This window comes from Amia ocellicauda, chromosome 5, assembly GCF_036373705.1.
Source record: "Amia ocellicauda isolate fAmiCal2 chromosome 5, fAmiCal2.hap1, whole genome shotgun sequence".
Lineage (NCBI taxonomy): Eukaryota > Metazoa > Chordata > Actinopteri > Amiiformes > Amiidae > Amia > Amia ocellicauda.
The window spans coordinates 36,016,971-36,041,479 of NC_089854.1; the positions used below are offsets into that span (position 1 = coordinate 36,016,971).

At 40.3% G+C, this 24,509-nt stretch overlaps 1 protein-coding gene across 1 annotated transcript; it reads left to right on the forward strand.

Moving 5' to 3' along the window:
• The first annotated feature begins 1,382 nt into the window (after window positions 1-1,382).
• Window positions 1,383-24,252, forward strand: LOC136750170 (plexin-C1). Its single transcript, XM_066704986.1, has 17 exons — window positions 1,383-2,452; window positions 3,079-3,213; window positions 6,304-6,438; window positions 6,532-6,632; window positions 7,155-7,275; window positions 7,390-7,552; window positions 8,255-8,357; window positions 8,463-8,556; window positions 9,425-9,472; window positions 10,280-10,413; window positions 10,889-11,065; window positions 11,461-11,551; window positions 18,748-19,808; window positions 20,272-20,355; window positions 21,564-21,608; window positions 23,710-23,745; window positions 23,837-24,252. The coding sequence occupies exons 1-13, from the start codon at window positions 1,505-1,507 to the stop codon at window positions 18,958-18,960; spliced, it is 2,463 nt and encodes an 820-aa protein (XP_066561083.1). The 5' UTR covers window positions 1,383-1,504; the 3' UTR covers window positions 18,961-19,808; window positions 20,272-20,355; window positions 21,564-21,608; window positions 23,710-23,745; window positions 23,837-24,252.
• The last annotated feature ends 257 nt before the right edge of the window (window positions 24,253-24,509 follow it).

The window sequence follows — 24,509 nt, forward strand, 5'->3', positions numbered from 1 at the left end:
ACTTTGGATTCAGCTGCACACCAGGTGCCTGTGCAGTGATACTCCAACAGGAAGACTGAACACCACCATGGTCAAACAGCCAGACTCGGTGTGTGTTATTGCTCCAGGGAACAACATCACCCAGAGCAATACCATTGAAGAAGCAGAGAGATAATTTGACACCTTATCCATTCAGTGCAGAGAAGAAGGAATAAGGTAATACCCTTAATAAGAGTGGTGCTGTGTTCTTGTGTAATGAATATGAACAAGGTGTACAAAATGACCCTCTACCATCACTGTTTGTTTTGCTTTTATTGAAAATCAGATGTATTTTTTATATATTTATACTTTTTTTTTTTTTTTTCCTGATTAACTGAAACCAAGTGAAACTGACAAACATGGTCCTGGTTCAGTGTTTCACCTGACTATGTGGAAACATGTGTCAATCATGCAATTATACATGTGTGAGATAATACATATGTAAAAATATAAGAAATAGTTTTATCTAATTTTGAACTTTGCAATCTACATTTAAAATCATGTAATTCGTTGGCTTTACCATCAGTTGAGTTCAATGCAGTGAGAATATTGTTCAATCCATGCATCACTGTGTCCTTAGAGTGATTTAATCTTTGTGTCAGTGGTTTTGGGGCCTTCCTGTTGAACAATATTAATTAGGCTATTAATTTGACTAATACTTTTTCTTAAATGGGTAATTGTTTTGTCCGCTTTTGCGAATGAAACAGTGGAACAAAGATTTTAATAAAGTAAAAGTCTAGGAATCTCTCCAGATCTTGAGACTTTAAAATGGCAAGGGAAGGGAATAAGATAAGTGAAACTCATTTCAGCCACTAAGTATTTAGTGTAATTAGCATACACCACAGCTATAATGGCGATAATAATATCCCCGTGAGTCGTGAATATTAATGTTCCTTGTTTACACGGTGCATTCTTGGATCTTTGTTTTTCCCTCCAGTTAATTTAGTCGCGCTACCATTGCATTGCATCTGTTTTACATAGGGCTACATTGCAACAATACTGTTTACATTTACGTATACCGCTATGTTTCAATCTTTATGTCGTGTTAATTGGATTGGATTGTTTTCTTTCTCTGTACCGACAATAGGCGGGCTGGTCTGTTTTCTACCTTGTTCCCAGTTTTGCGCTATGTGTACTCCTGAGTGACCCTGCCACACACACACACACACACACCAGTGCTCTGTGCTCATACATCTTGCAAATGCGTAAACTGTCCTAAGAGGAGGGGAAGTGGTTTAAACACTTTACTACCTAATACCAATATATATGAAACTCAGTAAAGTAACTATAACAGGTTTTAGATTGTGATCACTTCCGCTCACCACTCACAACTGCTATATCTACATTTGTTAATATAGGCCGGCTAGCCAAATCATCAGTGAAGATTCACAAGAGGGGCTGTTTTATTCCGGGAAATAAATACAACAATAGATACGACAGGAAACTATCGCAATTGAAAAAGCATCTTCTGTTTTCTTTGTTTTTGATGGGTTATTTTATCTGGAATGGCAAGATGATAGCCCTATGTTACATTTTTTACATATTTCTGTCACTTATAAGCGAAGCTAGCGGGGAGGAGACATACAGGTTTGACACAGAAATCAATCAGCTGGTGGTCGGGAACAATGCCGTGTACGTCGCCGCGGCCGCTGACATCTACCAGCTGAGCCGCACTTTGCACTGCGAGCTGAGAAAGCGCGTCTCGGCCCCGCGGACCAACATGCTGCTGCCGTACGAGCACAACCGCACACTGGTGGCCTGTGGCAGCAGAAACTGCGGGGCTTGCGAAGTGCTGGATTTGAATAATATCTCAAAAACTATATTCGCCGATGTCTCTCCAGTTGTCCCTGTCGGTGCTGACACCTCTTCTGTGGGGTTCCTGGTCAAAACTCCCGGCCAGCAAACATACCTGGCAGTCGGAGCTGCTCATGCGCTGGAGGACCAGGACTGTCGGCATGTGAACCGAGATCAGCTGATAACACTGAGAGACACGACAGGGGAGAATATATTCTCAGCTGTGGGTAGTGGCGACACACCTTCCATTAAATTAATTAATTCCACTAACAATCCCACACAAACCCTACAGTTTATAGACGGTTTCCAGGTGTCAGACAGAATTTTCTTTGTTTTAAATGTGAAAAAGTCCTCCTCTGAGAAAGTGCGGCTCCTTTGGATACAAGTCCAGGATGATAAAGGCCGGTCTTTAGGGACTTTGCGCGGCGCTACCCTCCAGTGCTGCGGGGATAAAGCCAGGGCCGCCCTGCTGTCCTCCTCGCTGGTCCGCGGCGGGACCGCGGTGCTGTGGGCCGGGGTTTTCACAGCCGGGGACCGCAGAGACCCGGACAACACGGCGCTGGGCATCTTCAACATCACCTCCATGGACAAAGATGTGCCAACAGACAGAGACCCGGATTTCTGCTTCAGCACCTGTAACGTTAGTGTCGTTGTTATTTTCTACTAGGACTGTTTTTACCAAATGTTTTAAAACTACGTGTACGTATTGTGCTGTTATGAGACTAAATATAGGGTTTATAACGTATAAGCTGTGAATTTACTGAATTGTAATTTGCTTTAATTGCTGCGTTGTTGACAGTAATGCGCACCTCTTATCTCCTCATTCCACCCAAATCACGATATGATCCTGAGAAACGATGTAATTGACTTTTTAAAACATCTAGTTGCTCCTCCATTCAGCTTTTTTCCAATTCAGATGAACTCGGACTGTGGATACTGGGCACTGGAGTGAGATGGTGTTGGGCTGTGTGTGTCAGGGATGATGTTGGATTTGTTCCCTAGCTAACCCATAGCCTAACCCTAGCCTGAACTCAAACAGGATCATTGTAACATCATTTTGCATCATTCTTGGCTCTGAGGGCAGTTCTTAGTGAGAGATGCTTCTACTTGATTCCTGATCAGCTCAGTCTATGTGTGAGGTGTGTGTATTGTTAATGATCCCTGTTTACTGAGCGATCAGTATTTACACAGTGCAGCTACTGGGTACTGCAGCAGTAGTCAGATTAACAGAGAATATTGATTAGCTGATCTGCTTTTTCCTTTCAGGGTGGAAAAAATCCAGAGCAGATAGAGCCCAAGGGAGTGGCGTTTCTTCACCCCAAGATGATGTCAGTCGCCACTGCCACTGTGAGCGCCTGGACTGTGCTGTTCATCGGGACAGGAGACGGACAGTTACTGAAGGTCGGTGTGAGACAGACAGAGGGACAGTTACTGAAGCTCAGTGTGAGACAGACAGAGGGACAGTTACTGAAGGTCGGTGTGAGACAGACAGAGGGACAGTTACTGAAGCTCAGTGTGAGACAGACAGAGGGACAGTTACTGAAGGTCGGTGTGAGACAGACAGAGGGACAGTTACTGAAGCTCAGTGTGAGACAGACAGAGGGACAGTTACTGAAGGTCGGTGTGAGACAGACAGAGGGACAGTTACTGAAGCTCAGTGTGAGACCGACAGAGGGACAGTTACTGAAGCTCAGTGTGAGACAGACAGATGGACAGTTACTGAAGCTCAGTGTGAGACAGACAGAGGGACAGTTACTGAAGGTCGGTGTGAGACAGACAGAGGGACAGTTACTGAAGCTCAGTGTGAGACAGACAGAGGGACAGTTACTGAAGCTCAGTGTGAGACAGACAGAGTGACAGTTACTGAAGCTCAGTGTGAGACAGGCAGCAGCTTCCCTTTGTCTCCTGTCTCCACTGTGTCCAGACAACATGATGAAAGCTCTCTAGTCTACTTCACATCTTCACAACACTGAGCCTCGATCACATTGGCGTTATGTGGCCAGTGGGGCCCTGAATCCTGGCTCGCCCGGGTTTATACACAGAGCCAAGCAGGCTGCTGTCTGAAGATGTAGCCTGACCATGGCAGGACAGGAGCAGGTGAGTCCGTGAGTCCATCTGCTTGTAGAACAGTTTCTTTTATATTTTTGAGAAAATTAAACACAACCTCATTTTATGTGAATAGAAATCTATGTAGTTCTAAGCATTACTGACTGGTTTAGTGTCCTGTATGCGTGTATTCATTAATGAACACATGTAGGTTGCACTCTCTTGCATCTTTCATTCTCTAACTTTCTGTACTGCACCAGTGTAAACTATAGAGACGTGTCATAACAAACTAGCATCCATGCTTTTTACGGGTTACTGTGCAGTAAAGGCCAGAGCAGTAAAGATGTATTTTTATTATTATCATCATTAAGAACATAAGAGTATCAGAAAGTTTACAAACGAGAGGAGGCCATTAGACCCGTCGTGCTCGTTTATGCCCCGTTTCCAGTGGCGGAGCGTCCGGACGCGCCGTGTTCACAGCCGGTTAACTGGCCGCTGCTGGACGCGCCGTAACGTCCGTCCACTGAGGACACGATGGCAGATACAGTTCATATCCGAGTGCATTAAACACTGTGATTCACAGACTAGTCACAATAAACTGAAGGATAATAATGGTATTAATACTGTATGCCAGCTGGTGTCCAGGCTGTGTGAGTGAATGTGTGCAGGACAATCCAGAGACAGTCAGTGTGAAGGAACACGATTCAGTTAACGTGTCCATTGACAAGATCAATGAATGAATACATTAATACAGCAGATCTGGGTTTCCCTCTAAAACATAAGGACTGGATTAATAAATGCGTCCACAAACGCCATGACTGAGACGCGCACTTTAGTTCAATTAAAGCTGCTATATTGTATCCGGATGATTCATCGTGAAACGTGTGTATTTTGTCTCAACTGTAACTTGCCCGGGTTAAGGACGTCTGATAAGTACATTATTAATAATACGGCAAATAGTATGGTTTGCAGTTACAAATCTGTAGTAAGGAATAAATGAAGGGAGTCACGCTGTGCCGTTTAAAATACATATATACCAGCACAAATGATGACGATAACAATACATATTTGCTATTTATTTTATTGTTGCGCATGGAAACGTATTGTTATGGGAATATAATGTTGTCTACACGTTCAGCTCTTCCTAATATCTCTGAACAGAAACGTGTATTTATTACGCTGTTTACAATCATGTAAAGCACAAAGAATAAAACAGACACACAAGTCCTCTGTGTCGCTCGCACTGTTGTTCTCTGTCTCTGTTTAAAACGAAACAAACCAAACCCACAGTCGCTGCTGCTCATCAGGGGGACGGATCTCAGCCGCTGCTTTACAGTAAAAGCTCTGGGACACGTCTGAGGACGGCATGGCAGACACGATGCTTAAGCCAGTGGAACCGAGGCATTAGTGTCCATTAATAACTAAGTGATCCAAGGATCCTATCCAGTCTATTTTTAAATGTTCCCAAATTTTCAGCTTCAACCACATCGCTGGGGAGTTTGTTTCAGATTGTGACGCCTCTCTGTTTGAAAAAGTGCCTCCTGTTTTCAGTCTTGAATGCCTTGAAGTCCAATTTCCATGTATTGACACTTTGCCTAGCTCTGTGTGCTGTGTGTGTTAACCTATATACTATGGTTGGGGACCCAAGCCGGCCCTGTCAGCCGTTGTTGACCTCAGCCCATCATTTGCGCAGCGCAGCCTGGGGGACGGGTTCGCTGCCCTGTGAGGCAGGAGCATGCCAGAGAGAAAAGTCCCTGAAGAGTCCCCCGAGGTCACTGTGCTTTAGATACCCTTTACTCTCTCAGAGGTCCTGGCTACATCGCTTTGATATCTTGGCACCAACGTCTCATTGCTGCCTCCTGTCACCTGTGAGAGCTAGATGTCCGGTGTCAGAGGACACTGTAAAACTCTTGTATGAGAATCGGACCCCCACATTGTAACGCTGTAGGTTGGGTTCTTACTGACACACTTCTTGACTAACTACTTCTGCTTCTTTCAGATGAATGACTGTTGTTCCTAATCCTATGTCTGTAAAACTTGCACCAGTGAATGTGCATTTCTGTCTTCCTGTTCTCTAGTTATGGTCTAACTGATATGGCCATTGTATGCATCTTATCTTTTAATGAAAAGCAGACAATTAACTGAAAGTACTGCTTGTGTTATCTGTCATGCCATACTGTAAGTTTAACCTGCTTTACTGTACTGAGGTACTGAGGGTGAAATATCTCAGCTTCATTTTATTTATTAATTTAAGATGCTAAAACAAAGGTTTGCAGCCTTCTTCAGACAGCAAGTCAGAGATTGTGCAGAGATTGTTTTCTGTTTTGTATTAAAGTGGATTGTCTCCAGTGCTCCTGTGATGAGATGGACAGGACAGCAGCCGTTGGTATTGACTGTTTGATCACGACTCTGGCAGTAGAGCTCATGCTGTCCTCTGTGTTTCAGATTGTCATGGATCAGGATCTACAATTTGGCTGCCCTGACATCTTATACGAATCCTCTGGGGACAGAGCAATCTTTCCCAGAATGCTGTTGGACCCAGTGGATAAAACCTACATTTTTATGGCATCTGAGAATAAGGTGCCTTTTCTTTCCCACCATTTTATTCAGTCGTAGTAAATGTGGTGTAACCCATTACTGTTCAAGTGTTACCATCATGTGTTTGTGTTGCAGCTCAGCAGAATAAGAGTGGCAAACTGCTCCAAATTTGGGACACTGGCAGCCTGCTGGTCTGCACAGGACCCGTACTGTGGATGGTGCGCTCGTAGGAACAGGTCTGTAGTTTGCATAGTTTTTGAAGACGTTGATGTTTGATGTACTTGCTCTCTTCCACACTGCCACTGGGCACAATGAGTTCTTTCCTGGCCGGTTTTCATTCATGCAAATCACAGGGAGGAGGCTCAGAGCACATGCTTTCTCACAAGATTGTCACGGGTTGGAAAATGCTTTGTAAAATGTCACACATTATGTGGAACATTTACATTTTATGAATCAGTGTAACAAGAAATTAACAAATGCATTGATGTATGACAATTTGGCTTAATGATTATATTCTTAATATTTTGCTTGATCTTGTGCAGAATTCCCATTCGTGGTCTTAGTCACCCGGAGGACTGGATCAGCTATTAAAATGTGGAAAGACCCTAAATTTCACAGCTTTGGTTCTGTGAGAAGTATTTAATTCTAGATTTGTACTCTAGATCATCTTTTAATTAAACACACATCTGTGTGTGTCTGAGCCCCTCTCACTCTGTGTGTGTGTGTGTCTGAGCCCCTCTCACTCTCTGACTGACTAGATGCTCGTTTGAGGAGGAGTGTTCAGGCTCTATGTGGATCTCCATCCCAGACGGGTCCTTCAAAGAGACCAGGCGAATTACTTCATATCAAGTGGAAGTCAACAGTTCAGAAAAGCTGAAGGTGATGATTATTATTATTATTATTATTATTATTATTATTATTATTATTATTATTATTATTATTTTTACTTTACAGAACTGGTCAATTGCTATTTTTTTATTTCCTGATATTCAGGTGCAAGTGAGGGCTCACCTGAAAGTCATGCCTTCAGGAGTAGCTTCTTTCACCTGTCGCTTCACCCTCTCTGGAGATGGGGATCTCTGTGATGCTGCCAGCAGCTCTGCAGTGTTTCCCATGTGTTCCTGCATCTTCCCAAACCACAGGCTTGTTCCTGGAGGTGAGTGCCTCCTCACACGCTGCTCAGCGGTCCAGAGGAGAAACACTGAAACGCTGTACTGCATTCGGTACCCACCGTATGAAAACAAACACCCGAAGAAGCAAAGCTCTCTGTGAACAGTGTGGATATTTTCATGAGGGCGGAGATGGTATACTGAGGCAGACTCCCATTTCCACCAAGCCGCTGTGCAGACAGAGAAGTGCACACTCAGGGGTAACAGTCTCTCCTGACAGCAGTAGAGCCACCTCACTCAGTGGCCCGTGAAAGACCAGTAACACAATGTAGAAAATCCTGCACTTACAGATCAATAGGAATGTGCAGGTTTTTAAAGAGCACAGCTCTGGTATCATAGGGAGGATGAATGCAGCTCCACTGAGACACATAAGCCTGCAGAGCCACAGACCGTGTGCAGCAATCTGAGGAAGCTCTGACCCATTTCAGTCAGGCAGCCTCAGCAGCTCAGTGGTTACACCCCCTCTGTGGTATTGCTGGTCCCAGTGGACTATGAAGAAGCCCAGATTCAGAGCAGGTGTTTCTGGACATTAGGCCTTGACCTGTGCTCTGAGCTGAGGCTGCTGCTATGTGGCCCCTGGGGGCCCTAGTGCTGGTGTGCTGAGGCAGCAGCAGGAGCCCTTGACATGTCTGTTCCTGTGTGTGGAGTGAGAGACAATGCCGTTCAGTGAGCTCTTTTCTTTTTTGTAGGCCTCAATGTAACAGTGAAGATGGTGATAAACTCAGTGGATTTGTCAGAGACACTGACTCTGAGGAACTGTTCTCATGTTGGACAGCCCCCCACGTCGGCCCCGTGAGTGATGTCCTGTGTGTGTGTGTGTGTGTCCTGGGGTGGGTCTTAATAAAACCATACAGCCATTCCTTAACTCCAGCTTGATGAGCCTTGCTCTCCCCACAGGTGTACTGCCTGCATCGCCGCCGGCTGTTCCTGGTCCCTGAGAAAGCAGAGGTGCTCCTCCTCACCGGCCCCCTCACACGTCACTCAGACTCAGGTAAGGCTGTGAGCTGCAGGCAGACTGGACCTGTCAGGCCAGTGGGCTTCCTTACAACAGGCCCAGCTTTGTGTCCGAAGGGTAATGCTTCTTCTAAAAGCTGTTGATTTTCCTGACCAGTCCAGGGCAATTTACATTCGTTACCCCTAATCTGAGGCCTGTACTGTAATGACTAAGAAAATTGAGCTTTGTATAGTTTGAAATACTTTGTCTCTGACTTGGTGTAACCACAGCATTTAAATATTTGTCTATATTAGTTGGAGTAAAATATATTATGCTGCTTCAATTGTTACAAACCATATTTTATTTTAGCACCAGAAAAGTATCGAATACTTTCAGTTGTCTCTATTTGATTTGCCTACGCTTGTGCTTTTAGTCTTCAGTGATTAAAATCTTCCGGCGGATGTGCGGATTTCCAAGACTTTGTTTTGTGACTGAAATATATATATTTTTTTCCATAACTGAATAAAATACAAATTAAAGTTAACATACATACATCACCACACATACAGTTTATTATGAGTAAGCACTTTAACTGGAAGATTAACATGTTTCATGCAAGTAAAATCAATACCTATACATAAACTATGTGTTTGTTTAAATGATTTCTGTTTGAGATTATTATTATTTTAAACACCATGGGCATGTTTTATCTTGTTTATATGGATTACCTGTAAAAGAAACAAAAGAAAAAGATTTTCATCCAAACCCATACACTAGTAGCTAGTGTGATGTCGATAAATTATGCAAATTAGCACCAACTTATTTTCCGAGCTTTTTTCAAACCACCATTCTCATCCCTGATTCTTGTTCTGTATTGTATAATACTGTAATGTACAATTATTATCATTTGATTTGTTTTCTTCAGAACTCCTGTCCAATAATAGACATCCCTGGTGATAATAGCACTGTGTTGGTAAGTCGATCCTCCACATTATAACTCTATTCTACTTCAATTTGGGCCAGTATTCTGGATACTGTAATCATATTGGTTTTGATATTGAGTTGTGCAGAAATTACTTCCACTGTGGCAGCAGAAATATACTTCTATGACGCAATGAAAAGTGAATAAAAGTTTAAGTTCTCAATCTGTATATGTAATAATCATTTAAAAGTAGACCTTGATAAAGCAATCAAGTGCTACATTATATCATTTAAGGATAATGTGTATTAAGATTTTTTCCCCCCAAAATACTATTCCATTTACCTTTTAGTATGAATACAAAAACACCTATTTTGTAGCATGTTAAAAACAATCCCTGCCTCAAGTATTTAATAGGATTATGGTGTCTTTCTTGTTGCAATCTAATATTCTGCTTCGTGTTTTTATATCAAGCATGTGGTCGCGGCCTCTCAATTAACTGTCTGGAAAAGTTTTTCGAGTCTTGAATGTACCACTGAGATCAGTTAATAATACTGTCTGAGAACACAGCTTGCAAACTGCAGTACTCTGTTTATCTGCCATTTGTCTCTTTAAGGCAAAAGTCACCAACTGATAATCTTGACTGGTATCATGCACAGTGTTTTTTTTAGCTTGTTTGGCTCTAGCAGTGCATTTAAAACAGGGGCATGCTTGGTTTTAAATGTTCTGATGATATTCCAGATCATTTAATATTTTCTGTGCAGTATAATGATCAGTGAATGTTATCAATTAACTTTCATGAACACAAATGTCGTCTTTTGGTCCTGGATTAACTATGATTCCTTCTGTCTGTTTTTCCAGAAACCAGAAATACATTCCATGGAGCCGCAGGAAATAACCTACTTGGGAAAAGCCAGGTCCACCATTAAGGGAAGAAACTTATCTCAAGTTGTTGAAATAAGGCTTAAGGACAAAAGGAACTGCGCCCCAATAGAGTAAGTCACCAACACTTTGGAGTCACTCATTGCTTGTTGAGGATTATTGTGGCCCCCTGCACCAATATGAGAGGGACATGTTTTGTCAGTAAGAATTCAAATTCAAAGCCAACTGGGTTTAATTTAGATGTTCACACCTTTGTGCTGTGAATTAGGTCTGAGAGCTTTGTCTAGTCCACCTGACTGAGATGGAAACACCCTCCATTATGAGGGAGTAACTCCAGCACATTGTCTCCCCTGAATTTGATTTTGAAATGGATATTAAACTGCTCCAGTACACAGTTGGTTAAGTATAGTTTTCCCATCTCAGTAGGACAGCAAGAGGATGATCAAAATGGCTGTATGGTGTTTCAGCTGCAGTCTATATGGAGCAGTGACGCTAATAGTTGTGTGACTTTCATATTTATGTCAGATACAGTGTGCAGCTGAGAACTGAAAAAAGAATATATATAAAACATGTATTTTGCATGCTCAGAGTACCAGTCCTGATGGCCACGGACACAGAAGTGCAGTTCTCCATCCCCAGAGTCAGCAAGGGTGTGAGGACCGTGTGTGTGGCTCTGAGGGACGGCAGCTGTTATGGGTCTGTTCAAATGACCGTTAAATCTCTGCCGTCCTGCCAAAGCATATCCCCAAGGACCACGTGGGCCAGGTACTGCTTTAGCTGCCACAAGGCCTCTCCAATGCCAGCCTTTTTTGTCGCTTATTTCAATATGCATATCATCCATAAAAACCAACCACAGGAAATGGAAAGCAGAAGTGGGTTGGTAGTGTTAAAACTGAACAATTTTGTTGTTCATTGATTGATCTTTGTCAAAAAAAAAAAAACGGTAAAAAGTTACATAAAGTACATATTGCAGCAGACAAGTCTTTAGATTCTACTTCAGATTATTTATCTGTGGTAAAAAATTTTATATTTTTTTTGAGGTTTGATTTGAAAACATAAGATAGTGTAAAAAAAGCTTTTATCGATGTTTTTCACTGCACGGCTTGTATTTCCATGAAATATGAAAATGTTGTAATTATGCATTTGAATGTGTCAACCAGTGGGAAAAGAGGGATAATGATTGTTGGACAGGACCTTCATTTGGTGGACTCGGTGAAAACTGGACATAATTATCAGGTGTACAGTTATTCGGTAAGTTATTTTGGTTGTTTCTGTAAAAAATTCACTGGAAAAAAGAATGATCTGTTTCACACTTGAGCTAAAGAATATGTTTCAAGAGCAATTGGTTATATACTGGCAAAAATGCTACTAGAATCCTACTCTCCTGAGTATGAAAACATTTAACTAGGTACACACAATACAGATTGGGTAAATTTTGTCCAGGGCCATTTCTAGCCTTTTGGGGGCCCGAAGCATAATTTGATTTGGGTGGGGCCCAACACTTTATTCCCCAGATCCTATTTTTTACAATGACATACGTTTAGTGGTTTACATTATTTATTTTGCATGAGGCTTAGTCACAGCACCCCATCATGTGTAGTCTGAAGTCTGTCAGTCAACAAAGGTCCTGCCTAATATTACACAATTAGTCTGTCTAGACCAGGGGTTCTCAAACTGTCAAAATAAGCCTCACTGAGCAATGACAAAAAATGACTGCCTCCTCAGTTTACTAAAACAATACAACAATATGTTGCAAAATCATGAATAAAAAGTAGGTATTTGATAAATATAGATATCCATACGAGTTGCTGTATACATTTTGAGATCAAAAACAGTAGAAATGGAAGCAGCTAAAATACAACTTTACAACCATTTAAGAAACATGACACAAACCAATGATAGATTAATTCAGTATAATTTTCATTATTCCTACCTTATCAGTGGGCGTGGTGTGTTTGTTTCCTCATTGCAAAAAGTAGTGGAATTTGGGGTTGCAATTTAGACGGGAAGTCGCAAGTCATCTTCCAAAGAAGCTGGGAGCTATATTGTTTTAATTGCAGTTAATGCTGAGAAGCCACTCCATGTAAAGCCCAGTTTTAAATAAGCTTCATCATATTTTCGGGTTTTGCATTTTGCTGGAACCTCTGCTGCTGCCCTCACTTCGGCTTGTATTGGACACTTTTCTGCCTTTCTCAGAAAATTTATCAATTTCTCACAGCTACTTCTCTCTGAGTGCGTTGCTGATCTGTTTAATTATCGCAGAAATTATACAGTGTATGTATAATAATAAAATATAAGCACCTACCAGGATACCCGAGGACACTGCTGCTTTGGAACAGTAGAACGTTAAGGAAGAGCTTTCTGTGAGTTGAACAAACTTCTTGCAGATCCTATTAAAGTTAAAATTCGCAAATACAAAGCCGTGTTATATTAAAACGCTTTTTGGAGGCAGGTAAAGTGAACTTGGATGTCTAGTTAAAGTAATCAGAAAAAAACCCCACACAGCCAGCCATCTGGTTTAGCTACTCATTTAAGGTCTTCATCATTAAAACTAAAGCTACTTTTGACAGCTAATGTAAAGCAATAAAAACAAAATATAACCAAATCATATTAAATGATCTTTCTTGTGTGCTTGTTTTTCTAAGTTTAATTTATTTATATGCTTTTTTTGCATCAGATTATAATGTGGTTGAGTAATCCTAAAATACATTTTATTTTGTTCCACACCCAAACCATTAGGAAGCATACGCTATGCAGATGCAGATCAATGGCAGGTTCCTAGTGCATACATTATGTTTGATTCCATTATGCCATGAGCACAATTCGTTCATAAACAAAATATGTACATTCTTAAACTAAGTGATCATGTATGAAAATCAATTATAGAACATATTGAAAATATCTTCAATATTTAGTGGCCGGGGGCTTATGTTTTACAAGTTGCCACAGAGGGAGACAGGAGAGTACAGGTGAGAGGCAGCCATCTTGTTGTTTGACTAGTTTCAGACCAGTCTTAGCATTGCTCATTTTGTTTTAAATTTACCTTAATTGACGTTAGCATTGTCTGTAGTTTGCCTAAATTGAAGTCAATTCAGTTCAGCTGCTGAGTTGGTGAAAGTAAACAGGTTGTAGAAGGGAGTTTCTGTCTAGGACTAGCAGGAATTCTGTTGCAGGAGGAGCCAGGTGGGGCCAGTTAGGTGTGAATTGGGGGTAGGTAGACAAAAGCTACTTAAAGCAGCTGTTGAGAAAGAGCTGTGCTGTTTCTCGCTGACAAAAGTTAGACAGTTGACTAGCAGCAGGAACCAAGAGAAGTATAAAGAAAAAAAAAAAAAAAGTAACATTTAGAAGCATGTGGCCACTACAGTGTCAGGTTTGCAGAATGATTGCCTTCCTGGATGAACTCGTCCAAGAAGGCTTCATTTGTGAATGTTGTCGGCAGGTTGAAATCCTAGAGATCAAGGTTCGTGATCTTGAGGCTCACCTTGTCGATCTGCGATGTATTAGGGATATAGAAAAATTGGTCAATCAGCCCATGAGAGAGATGGTGTGCACGCCAAAACCTAGGAGAGTTGAGACCTTAGAGCAGGACAGCGTAGAGAACTGCTGGGTTACAGTAGGTCGTAACCGCAGAAAAGGACGTACACAACCCTTAGAGACACCCCAAGAGCTTGAATTGCCCAACAGGTTCCAACTGCTGGACACCGAGTTGGACAGTGACAGCTCAGAGGGTGATGGGGGGGCAGTTGAGCACCAGAGCACCATGGTGCCAACTCCCCCCCAGAAGAAGGAGGTAGTTATAGTAGGAGACTCAATTCTTAGAGGTGTAGATCACACAGTGTGTTCTAGTGACAAGGAGACCCGCATGGTATCTTGCCTGCCTGGTGCTCAGGTTGCAGATCTCCCTAAACTAGTAGACGGGCTACTGGCCAAAGCCGGGGGGAATCCACTGGTCATGGTCCACATTGGAACCAATGACATAGGAAAAGGTAGGACAGAGGTTCTGCAAGACAAATTTAAAGAGTTAGGAACAAAACTAAAGAGCAGAACCTCCACGGTAGTTTTCTCTGAAATACGTCCGGTACCACGTGCCAGGCCAGGGAGGCAGGCTGAGATTAGAAAGTTTAACATGTGGTTGAAAGCTTGGTGTAGGGAAGAGGGTTTTAGGTTTATGGAGCATTGGTCTTTCTTCTGGGATAGATGGGACCTGTACAAACCAATGCATTGGGAGAGCGTATGTGTAGTGAAATTGAGAATCATTTAAACTAGGAACCAGGAGGGCAGGGAGCTCTGACAATGGGAGATGTTCCACTAAGGAAAGAAAACCAAGGGAAACTGCTAGTATGAAAGTCCTGAAATGTTTGTACCTCAATGCCAGGAGTATAAGGAACAAGATGTTAGACTTGGAAGCCACAGTACTGGCATGTGACTATGATGTTGTAGGAGTGACAGAAACATGGCTTACAGAAAATGATGGGGATGAATACAAGTTGGAAGGATACACACAGTTTAAGAGAGACAGGCAAAATCGAAGAGGGGGTGGGGTAGCATTATATGTGAAAAATGACATTGAGGCAGAAGAACTTGTATTAGATCCCAGTAACGTAACAGAATCTTTGTGGGTGAAACTTTTGAACAAGAGATCTGGAGGATTAGCGGTAGGAGTGTGTTACAGGCCACCAAACTCAGATATTCAGAAAGATGCTGCATTGTACAGTGTAATCATACTGCATGTAGCAAGGATGTGGCTGTTATAATGGGGGATTTCAACTTCCCAAACTAAGACTGGGAAAGCCCAGTGGGGACTACAGAAGCAGAAATAGAAATGGTTGAGATGGTAAATGACTGCTTTCTAACTCAATTTGTCAGGGAACCAACCAGAGAGAGCACATGTATTGACTTGATATTTTCAAATGACCAAGATAGTCAGGGTGACATTAGTTAGAGAACCAATGGCAAATTGTGATCACAATATGGTTAGCTTTGAGGCATTCTTTCAAAAAACAAGGTCCAAGTCTAAAACAATAGTCTACAAAAGCTAACCTTGAAGGTATGAGATGGCACTTATAAGAGGTAGACTGGAGCACATTGGATGCAGAGTCAGTTGAAAATGGATGGGTATATTTTAAGAATATACTACTTGAGGCTCAGGAGCAATTTGTACCAAAACTTAGCAAATTGAGGACCAAAAAACACTGGCCAAAATGGTTTAATAGAGGTATGCAAAAAAATATCAAGAGAAAGAAAATGTTGTATAGCGCATACAAAAGGGATGGTGACGAAACAAAATACATAGAATATGTTGAGCTGCAAAGAGATCTTAAGAAAGGGATCAGGAAAGCAAAGAGGGAAATAGAAAGAAACGTAGCTCTTGGAGCTAAAACCAATGCAAAGAGCTTTTTTCAATATTACAACAGCAAGCGGTCAATAAAGGAGGACGTGAAACAGATAAAGGGCAAAAATGGAGGTATCTTGGCAAATATTCTAAATGAGTATTTCACAGAGGTTTTTACAAAAGAAAAAACAGATGACATGCCACAGGTTGACAACCAGTCCAGTCAAACCCTAAGAGAGATCAGGATAAATGAGGAGGAGGTACTAAAGGGACTAGCAGAATTAAAACACAGATCACCTGGGCCAGATGGGATATTTCCAACAGTACTTAAAGAACTGACGGAAATTATTTATAGGCTGCTAACTCAATTATTCCAAATGACACTTAGAACAGGGGATGTGCCAACTGACTGGAAGACAGCAAATGTCATACCAATCCACAAGAAAGGGGACAAAACTGAGCCAGGAAATTACAGACCAATCAGTCTCACCTGCATCACTGGTAAAATGTTGGAAAAAATGATTAGACAGAAAATAGAGGAGCATCATAATGAAAACCATATTCTTGGAGATAGTCAACATGGGTTTAGACGAGGCAGATCATGTCTTACTAATTTATTAGAATTTTTTGAACATGCAACTGCAGCTGTAGATCATGTGAAAGCATATGATATGATATACTTAGATTTCCAAAAAGCTTTTGATAAGGTTCCACACCAAAGACTGATCCTCAAATTGGAAGCTGTAGGCATTCAGGGTAATGTAAGTAGATGGATTATGAACTGGTTGATGTATAGGAAACAGAGGGTGTCGATTAGAGGAGTCGCTTCTAACTGGAGTGAGGTTGTTAGTGGAGTTCCACAGGGATCAGTACTAGGGCCTTTGCTTTTTCTAATCTATATTAATGATCTGGACTCTGGGATAGTTAGCAAACTTGTCACATTTTCAGATGATACTAAAATAGGTGGCTCAGCAGATACAATCTTGGCAGCACAGGCTATTCAAGGACTTGGATAATATTCAGTTGTGGGCTGACACCTGGCAGATGAAATTCAATGTGGAAAAGTGCAAGGTCATACGTGCAGGTAACAAAAATGTCCACTATAATTACACTATGGGAGGAATTGAACTAGATGAAGTAACGCATGAGAAAGACCTAGGAGTCTATGTGGACTCCTCACTTTCTCCATCCAAGCAATGTGGGGAAGCAATAAAAAAGGCAAACGCAATGTTAGGGTATATTGTCAAAAGTGTAGAATTGAGAACAAGGGCAGTGATGTTCAGACTGTACAATGTGCTAGTTAGAGCTCATCTGGATACTGTGTACAGTTCTGGGCTCCACACTTGAAGAAGAATATCGCTGCTTTAGAGGCAGTTCAGAGGAGAGCAACCAGACTTATTCCAGGTCTGAAGGGAATGTCCTACTGAGAGACTGAGGGAACTGAACCTTTTCACCCTGGAACAGAGGAGACTACGTGGGGACTTGATCCAAGTCTTCAAAATCATGAAAGGCATCGACCACATCAAACCAGAGGAGCTTTTCCAGATCAGCAGGGACACACACACCCAGGGACACAAATGGAAATTGGGCTTCAAGGCATTCAAAACGGAAAACAGGAGACACTTCTTTACACAGAGAGTCGTCACAATCTGGAATAAACTACCCAGCGATGTGGTAGAAGCTGAAAGTTTGGATAGGATCCTTGGATCACTTAGATATTAATGAACACCAAACGAGCACGATGGGTCGAATGGCCTCCTCTCGTTTGTAAACTTTCTTATGTTCTTATGTTCATAGTCCTCATTGTACAATCTTAACATTGCTGCCCTTGTTCTAAATTGTACACTTTTGACGATATACCCTAGCATTTTGTTTGCCTTTTGTATTGCTTCCCCAAATTGTTTGGATTTGGAGGAGGAGTGAGGAGTCCACAAACTCCTAGGTCTTTCTCATGCATGACTTCTAGTTCTATTCCTCCCATAGTGTAATTATAGCAGACATTTTTATTACCTGCATGTAATACCTTGCACTTGTCCACATTGAATTTCATCTGCCAGGTGTCGGCCCACAACTGAATATTATCCAAGTCCTTGAATAACCTGAGCTGCCAAGTTTGTATCTGCTGTGCCACCTATTTTAGTATCATCTGCTAATTTGAGTTTGCAAGTTTGCTAACTATCCCAGAGTCCAGATCATTAATATAGATTAGAAAAAGCAAAGGCTCTAGTACTGATCCCTGTGGATCTCCACATAATATTTCATAATCCATTACATTACCCTGAATGCCTACAGCTTCCAATTTGAGGATCAGTCTCTGGTGTGGAACCTTATCAACAGCTTTTTGAAAATCTAAGTATATCATATCATATGCTTTCACATGATCTACAGCTGCAGTTGCATGTTAAAAAAACTTGAATAGATTAGTAAGACATGATCTGCCTCGTCTAAATCCATGTAGACTATCTCCAAGAATATGGCTTTCATTAAGATGCTCCTTCGCTTTGTCTAATTTTTTCAGGTAATGCAGGTGAGACTGATTGGTCTGTAATTTCCTGGCTCAGTTTTGTCCCCTTTCTTGTGGATAGTGTATGACATTAGCAGTTTTCCAGTCAGTTGGCACATCCCCTGTTCTAAGTGTCAATTGGAATATTTGAGTTAGCGGCCTAATTTCTTTAAGTACTGTTGGAAATGTACCATCCGGCCCAGGTGGTTTGTTTTTAATTATGCTAGTACCTCCTCTCCATCTATCCTGATCTCTGTTTGACTGGACTGATTGTTAATCTGTGGCATGTTATGTGTTTTTCTTTTGTAAAAACCTGTAAAATACTAATTTAGAACATTTTCCACATCATGTTAGTTTTCTAAGATACTTCTGTTTTTATCCTTTATCTCTTTCACTTCCTCCTTTATTGACCTCTTGCTGTTGTAGTATTGTCAACATTGCATTGTTTCATAGGACAGTATAAAAGGAAGTTTTAATCCTCTGCTTCTATGCCTAGATTGGACACAATTTAAACAGGATGACACTTTTATTGTGGATTTCACAGCCCACTATCAAACAGTATTCTTGATTGTGTTTTCATTAAAGTAACCCATAATGCATTTGTAATTTCAGTCACATAACATCATTATCTATGATGAACCTCCCCTAAAAGTTGACACAGTGACAGTGTTGCCCATTGCACTGGTGGTGGACAGTCACACTGTTCTCTGTGGTAACATCACCTACCATCCAGATCCAGAGTTTATTGGCTTCTCAGCCGTGACTGTGGGAAACAATTTACAAATAACTATTCAGGTAAAACTGTTTATACATTTGCTACTGTAAAAGTGGTTAATTTCTCTAAATGCTACTTGTTTAATGCTGACTATTTATTTTTATTTTTTAGAAAAAGATTGATTTATTGAACATTACAGAAAATGAATTATCAATTAGTGTCGTCAGTGATGAAAGACATCAGTGTGATTCTTTAGAAATCATGCCAAGTCACAATACGGGGCCTGATTCAATAGTCTGTACAATAAACAATAATCCCAGTTTATCAGTACAAAAAATAGAGGTAAGTATCAAAACTTCATATTAATGTAGTTAATTTAGGTAAAATTGAAAACCATCACATTTAAATGACAATAGTAAACCTTAAAGCTTTTTTCAAATATTAGTATGGAATATAGTTTTTTTACTGTTAATTAAATTGCATACAATTTAATGTGATATTAATTCACTATTATATAATTGTGTGTGTGTATAATATATATATAGTTCACCTGACTTCATGCTCAGTGGTTTACTTATTTGACAACTTTTATGTAAAAGTTTCTGTCAAACAAAGAGCGTAATAACAGCAATGTGAACCGCTTGAATTTATTATGTCAGTTTGGATTATTAAAGCCCTTTCCCAGAAAAGGAAGATTTAGAAAGGATATAGTTGTTCAAGTGCTTAATGTAGTGAATTTGTCACCAGCAATTTCTCTGATATATACAATTTGACTAGGCAGTACTGTAACAATTCCACTTTACCACTGAAAATACATACATATATTCCAAAAAATACATCCATAATATAATCACTTTATTTTAGGTGACACTGGGGGGGGTGTCAACTGTTGTGGGGAAACCATTTAATCATATCTGGACATTGGTGATCGTTCTTCTCGTTCTGGCTGTGCTTCTGGGTGAGTTCTGTAAGCCTGCACACATTTTACTGTAAAACAGCAGGCAAAATGCAGTTCTTGGAAAGCTACCACACAATACATAAGAAGTGTGCCGACACATCCGTCCATTTTGTCTTCTGTTTCTTTCATTGTGTGAAGCACTCTGTAACACTAACTACGCTGAGCTCATGCAGTGGTGTATGTTCTCTGACTGTTTATAACAACATTGTCTGCATTCATCACAGGCCCCTCTCTGGAACCATACATGTCGAGCGCAACTGTAGATTTTCTTATTACACTTAACCTCTTTATCTTTAAGTTTTGCTGAGGAAAATCGTTTTTATACAAATAGTAAATGATTAATAGTAATGCATGAAATTAGATTGTTTTAAATTCTCTAATATTAATGTATCCATTGTTACTGTGACAGAATCATTGTTTCTAAATAATAAATGTTTTGTTTTTGCCTCTGTATAATACAAAGCCATATTCGGCTTTAAACGATGGAAGAACCCAAGAGTAAACGTGGGAGTATTGGAACGTGACAACCAGGCAGACATTTGTAAAGGTTAGTCTCTCAACACACTCAACATCTGAGACACTATCCCTCAGAGAGCAAAGAAGCAGCATTTCACTACAGGAGTGATCCACACCCAGTATTCAAGAGTAACAGAGGCCTGTCAGGATTGGGCTCATTAGTGAACATCCCAAAACTGAGTGGCGGCAGCATAGCAAGGTGTACTTAAATGGCGTAAGAAGAGTAAATTATTTTGAATTGGAGAAGAAATAAGGACTTTCTTATAGTTTTATTGGGGCTGTAGCACCATAATTCCCATTTTAAATCACCATAAGCCAGCGTATTGCATAAATATAATTGTTTTCCAGCATGCATACACTTCAAGTTTCATACCCATAGAATAACATACAGATGTTTTGTTTTTTGTAAAACGTGGGGGTTCATTAGCATGACGTGGAGCACTGCATAGACACTGACGTGTCCACGAGTGATCTGCATCTAATTTCTGCTGCTGAACACTGCTGTCAACATTTCACTCTTCTGTCTGCGTTTTAAAAGACCAATATAATCCACGAATAACTCAGGATAACGGCTGAAAAGTATAAAAACCCAGCAGAATGAGCATTTCATTTTTTTGGTTTACCTGTCTGGGCATTAAGGATTTGTATAAGTCATAATATCATGACTGTGCGAACAGCCATAGAAGTGGAGGAACCAAGTGCAGGAAGAAGCAGGTGTGCAACAGTCCAGGTCAAAGAGCCAGCAAACAAGGCAATAGGGGCAACACAAAAGCAGTAGTTGGGGTCACAGGCAGTCGCTCGATCAGGCATTCAAACAGTCAGAGGGCATTCCAGAAGTCAAAACACGGGCAGTAAACAAAGGTCAAGAAACCGTGCGATCCATAACCAGGAGGAACACTTAGAAATACAGGAAAACTAACAGGACTTAACATTGTATGTAGCTAAAAGGGGGTTTAAATACAGAGCAGAGGCAAGCAGGAGACATTTCACTTGTAGTGCTGGTCCAATGGGAGTAGAGTTAATGGTGCATGTGCACATGGTACTTAGGAATGTTAATTGGGTGACTGCTCATTGTGCTGGGAATGTGAGAGACCGTGTTAGAGTCAGGTGATGAGGACCTCTGTAGGCGAACTGGGGTTCGGTGTTTGGGAACTTGTGCTCCTTTCCAACTGACCTATTTAATGTTAAAAATGCATTGATTATTTGTCTGTATCTAACCTATATCCTTATCTTCTCTAGCACAAGGCAGCCAAACATTAACACTGAAAGAGTGTGGGGAGTCAGGTCAGTAGACATAAGTGTCATTTAAAAATGAAAATGTGTTTCTTCTGATGTGCTTCAGTGTATATCTGTATCTCCCAGCAAATCATAGAGCACCCCCAGAATTCAAGGGTAATGTGACTAAATAGAACCACAACTCAGACAGTGAGTATGTTTTCAAGGTATTTATATCAAAGATTAGCTATGACCCCTTTGAACCAGTGAGCACTGTATTTTCAATGCATGTCTGAGAGAAGGGTTGCATACGGTGGCCCTGAAGTGCAACTGCTGAAACAAGTCAACAGAATTTGAGAAAGGGGCGCAAACTGCGCAGTGCGTGAAGGCTAAACACAAGTGGTAAGTATTCCTATTAATATTGTTGTGATCTTCTGCTCTCTATCCACTTTGTGGTGACATATTAATAGAGTTATAGGGCTGTCCTAAAATGTATTAGAAATTTATGAAAGCTTATGGTAACACTAATTTACCTAAACATTTTCTTATACAATCACAGTTCTCAGCCTATCTATAAAAAAAATATATAATGAAGGTTCTAATAAGGTGTATTAAGGTTCTTATTAGAACCATTTACCAAGGTTCCTTGCAAACAAGGATCCTTAAAAAAACCTTATGTTAAATCAATCACGATCATGATGAAAAAGGGTTCTTAAATGATAACTTGTGTTTACCACGGACCTCGCGGTTCTTAAACAAACCCATGTACTCGGTTGGTGTTTTTTCTGTTACAGTTATTAATTTACTGTAGAAGCTTTATTTTCTGTTAACTGTATTTGAAAGATTTTACATTTAAAAAAGTAAAGTAGTCCTGATGCAATGTAAATTACAATGTCTGGTCACGCATAAGTGGGGCAGGCTAATTTGAGAACAATTCCAAAAGATAGAATAACACTCATTAATAATAATAAAATATGTTGATGTTTATATAAATTAAAGATACTTTTCTTACAGTGTTATTGTGTAAATGGGTTAATTATATATATATTTTTATTTTGTTTGCTTTATAATGTACATTGTGCAGGCAAATTTGTAAATGGTTTATTTGAAGTAACCAATACAACAAAGGGTAAGGTTCCCAACAGGTTTTGTACAGAACACTACAGACAGGACATGGTTTTAAAGTTAAAGATACGCATAAAAGTACATTTCAGTATAAAACACATGTAGAATTAAGATAAGTTAGAGAAACAATGCAAAAGTCCTTAATAAAGTAAAAATACGATTTTATATTTTATTTATTATTGTTTCTTAGATTTTTTGGAGTTATTCATATTTGTTAAAGCCTTCTCTCTAATTTTGCATTTCCCAAATTAGCTCATGCTCTTATCTATTAAATCAGTAAACTGCTCCTTCTGATGGAATAATAAAAATGTGATTTATGTTTTCAATAAAGCACTGTCACACTGCCTTGTAATAATTAAGTACTGTTGTTAATTTAGTAAATCTAGCTACTTTAAAACCCTATTCTGTCTCCTACCTAACCTTTAATAATTTCTAATACATTTTAGGACAGCCCTATAACTCTTAATATGTCACTACAAAGTGGACAGAGAGCAGAAGATCACAACACTATTAATATGATACTTCATGCACTGCGCAGTTGGCGCCCGTTTCTCAGATTCTGTTGACTCTTCTGAGAAGCAGCTCGGCTGACGTGACTTGCTTGCTGTCCAATGGCATCAGTCAAATATATTTGACCCTCCCTTGCCATAATTGCTTCTGAAAATGCTGCAGCCGCTACTTTATTTTTTCAGAAGTTGCACTTCAGGGCCACCGTAGGTTGCATTTAAGTTTATCAAATCTAAATTTAATAACAGTACCTGTACAGTATTTGCGGGAAGAAATATTACACTCATTTATATAGGGACAAAAAAATCATTTAGATTACAATATTTATTGGGCCTAGATCAAATGAAAACTTTAACCTGTCCAGGTTTAACCTGAGCTGTTTAGAGTCTTCACTGCTGTTTTGCACTCCTCTGTCCTGCAAATTATTTCCTTTCTTATATTCTTTCTAAATGTGTGAGTAGAAGTTTGGAATGCAAGTTTGGTGATTGTCTCACACAACTCAAGCCAGATATTTGTTTTTGTTCTTTCCTTGGCACAGTCTACCAAAATGTACGGTTGAAGTGTGGAACGACAGGTAAGCAGGCTGGTAAGTTACCAAACCCAGCTGTACTATATGTATTCAGTGTTCAAATGTTCACTGCTCTCATTGATTTTGCATATTACAGGTGCTGGTCACCCTACGAGTACCCTACGAACATACAACGCAAAAAACGGAACTACACATAAATTGGGTTAATGAACTTGTGGCAAGATCACTAGGCAAGAAGGAGATGAAAGAAGGAAGCATTGTAGATTGGGGAAGGGGACAGTGTCACTAGTGTATTATAGTGTATACTAGTATATGTTCAGCACTTTTATAATTTAACTAAAATTTTTTGTTCCTACCCCACCCCTTAGCACATAGCAGGGACAGAACTCTTATCATGTCTGCACTTGTTAGCTCATTTGTACTGGGATGAATGCTTATTGTATTTTGTACTGATTTGTATTTTCTGCATTGTAATATTTTGAAGAGTTTTGTAAGTTGTATTTTGTAAGTCCCCTTGGGTAAGGGCATCTGCTAATAAATCAATAATACAAATGGAGTGTTGTGGAGTTTATGGTAAACTTTCACAGAATGGATGCACACACAATTACATAATATTCCAGAGGCAAATCATACGTATGTAACGCATTTGATTTGGTTAAAAGCAGTTAGTTGTCCAATGTCAGGCAACCAACTACAAAGTGCAGTGAAAGGTGCCCATGCACTATACCTTGCAGTCATTCTGTTTGGAAGCCAAAGTAGTTGTAGCAGTATTAAATCAGTTAAATCAGAATTCAGTACTGCAGTAGCAA

Bases quoted from the DNA above. Each gene is read 5' to 3' on its own strand.
- LOC136750170 (XM_066704986.1), top strand. From the start codon at position 1,505: ATGGGTTATTTTATCTGGAATGGCAAGATGATAGCCCTATGTTACATT. The intron at 8,557-9,424 runs GTAAGGCTGTGA...TGTTTTCTTCAG, and splicing joins CACACGTCACTCAGACTCAG to AACTCCTGTCCAATAATAGA. The intron at 9,473-10,279 runs GTAAGTCGATCC...CTGTTTTTCCAG, and splicing joins GTGATAATAGCACTGTGTTG to AAACCAGAAATACATTCCAT.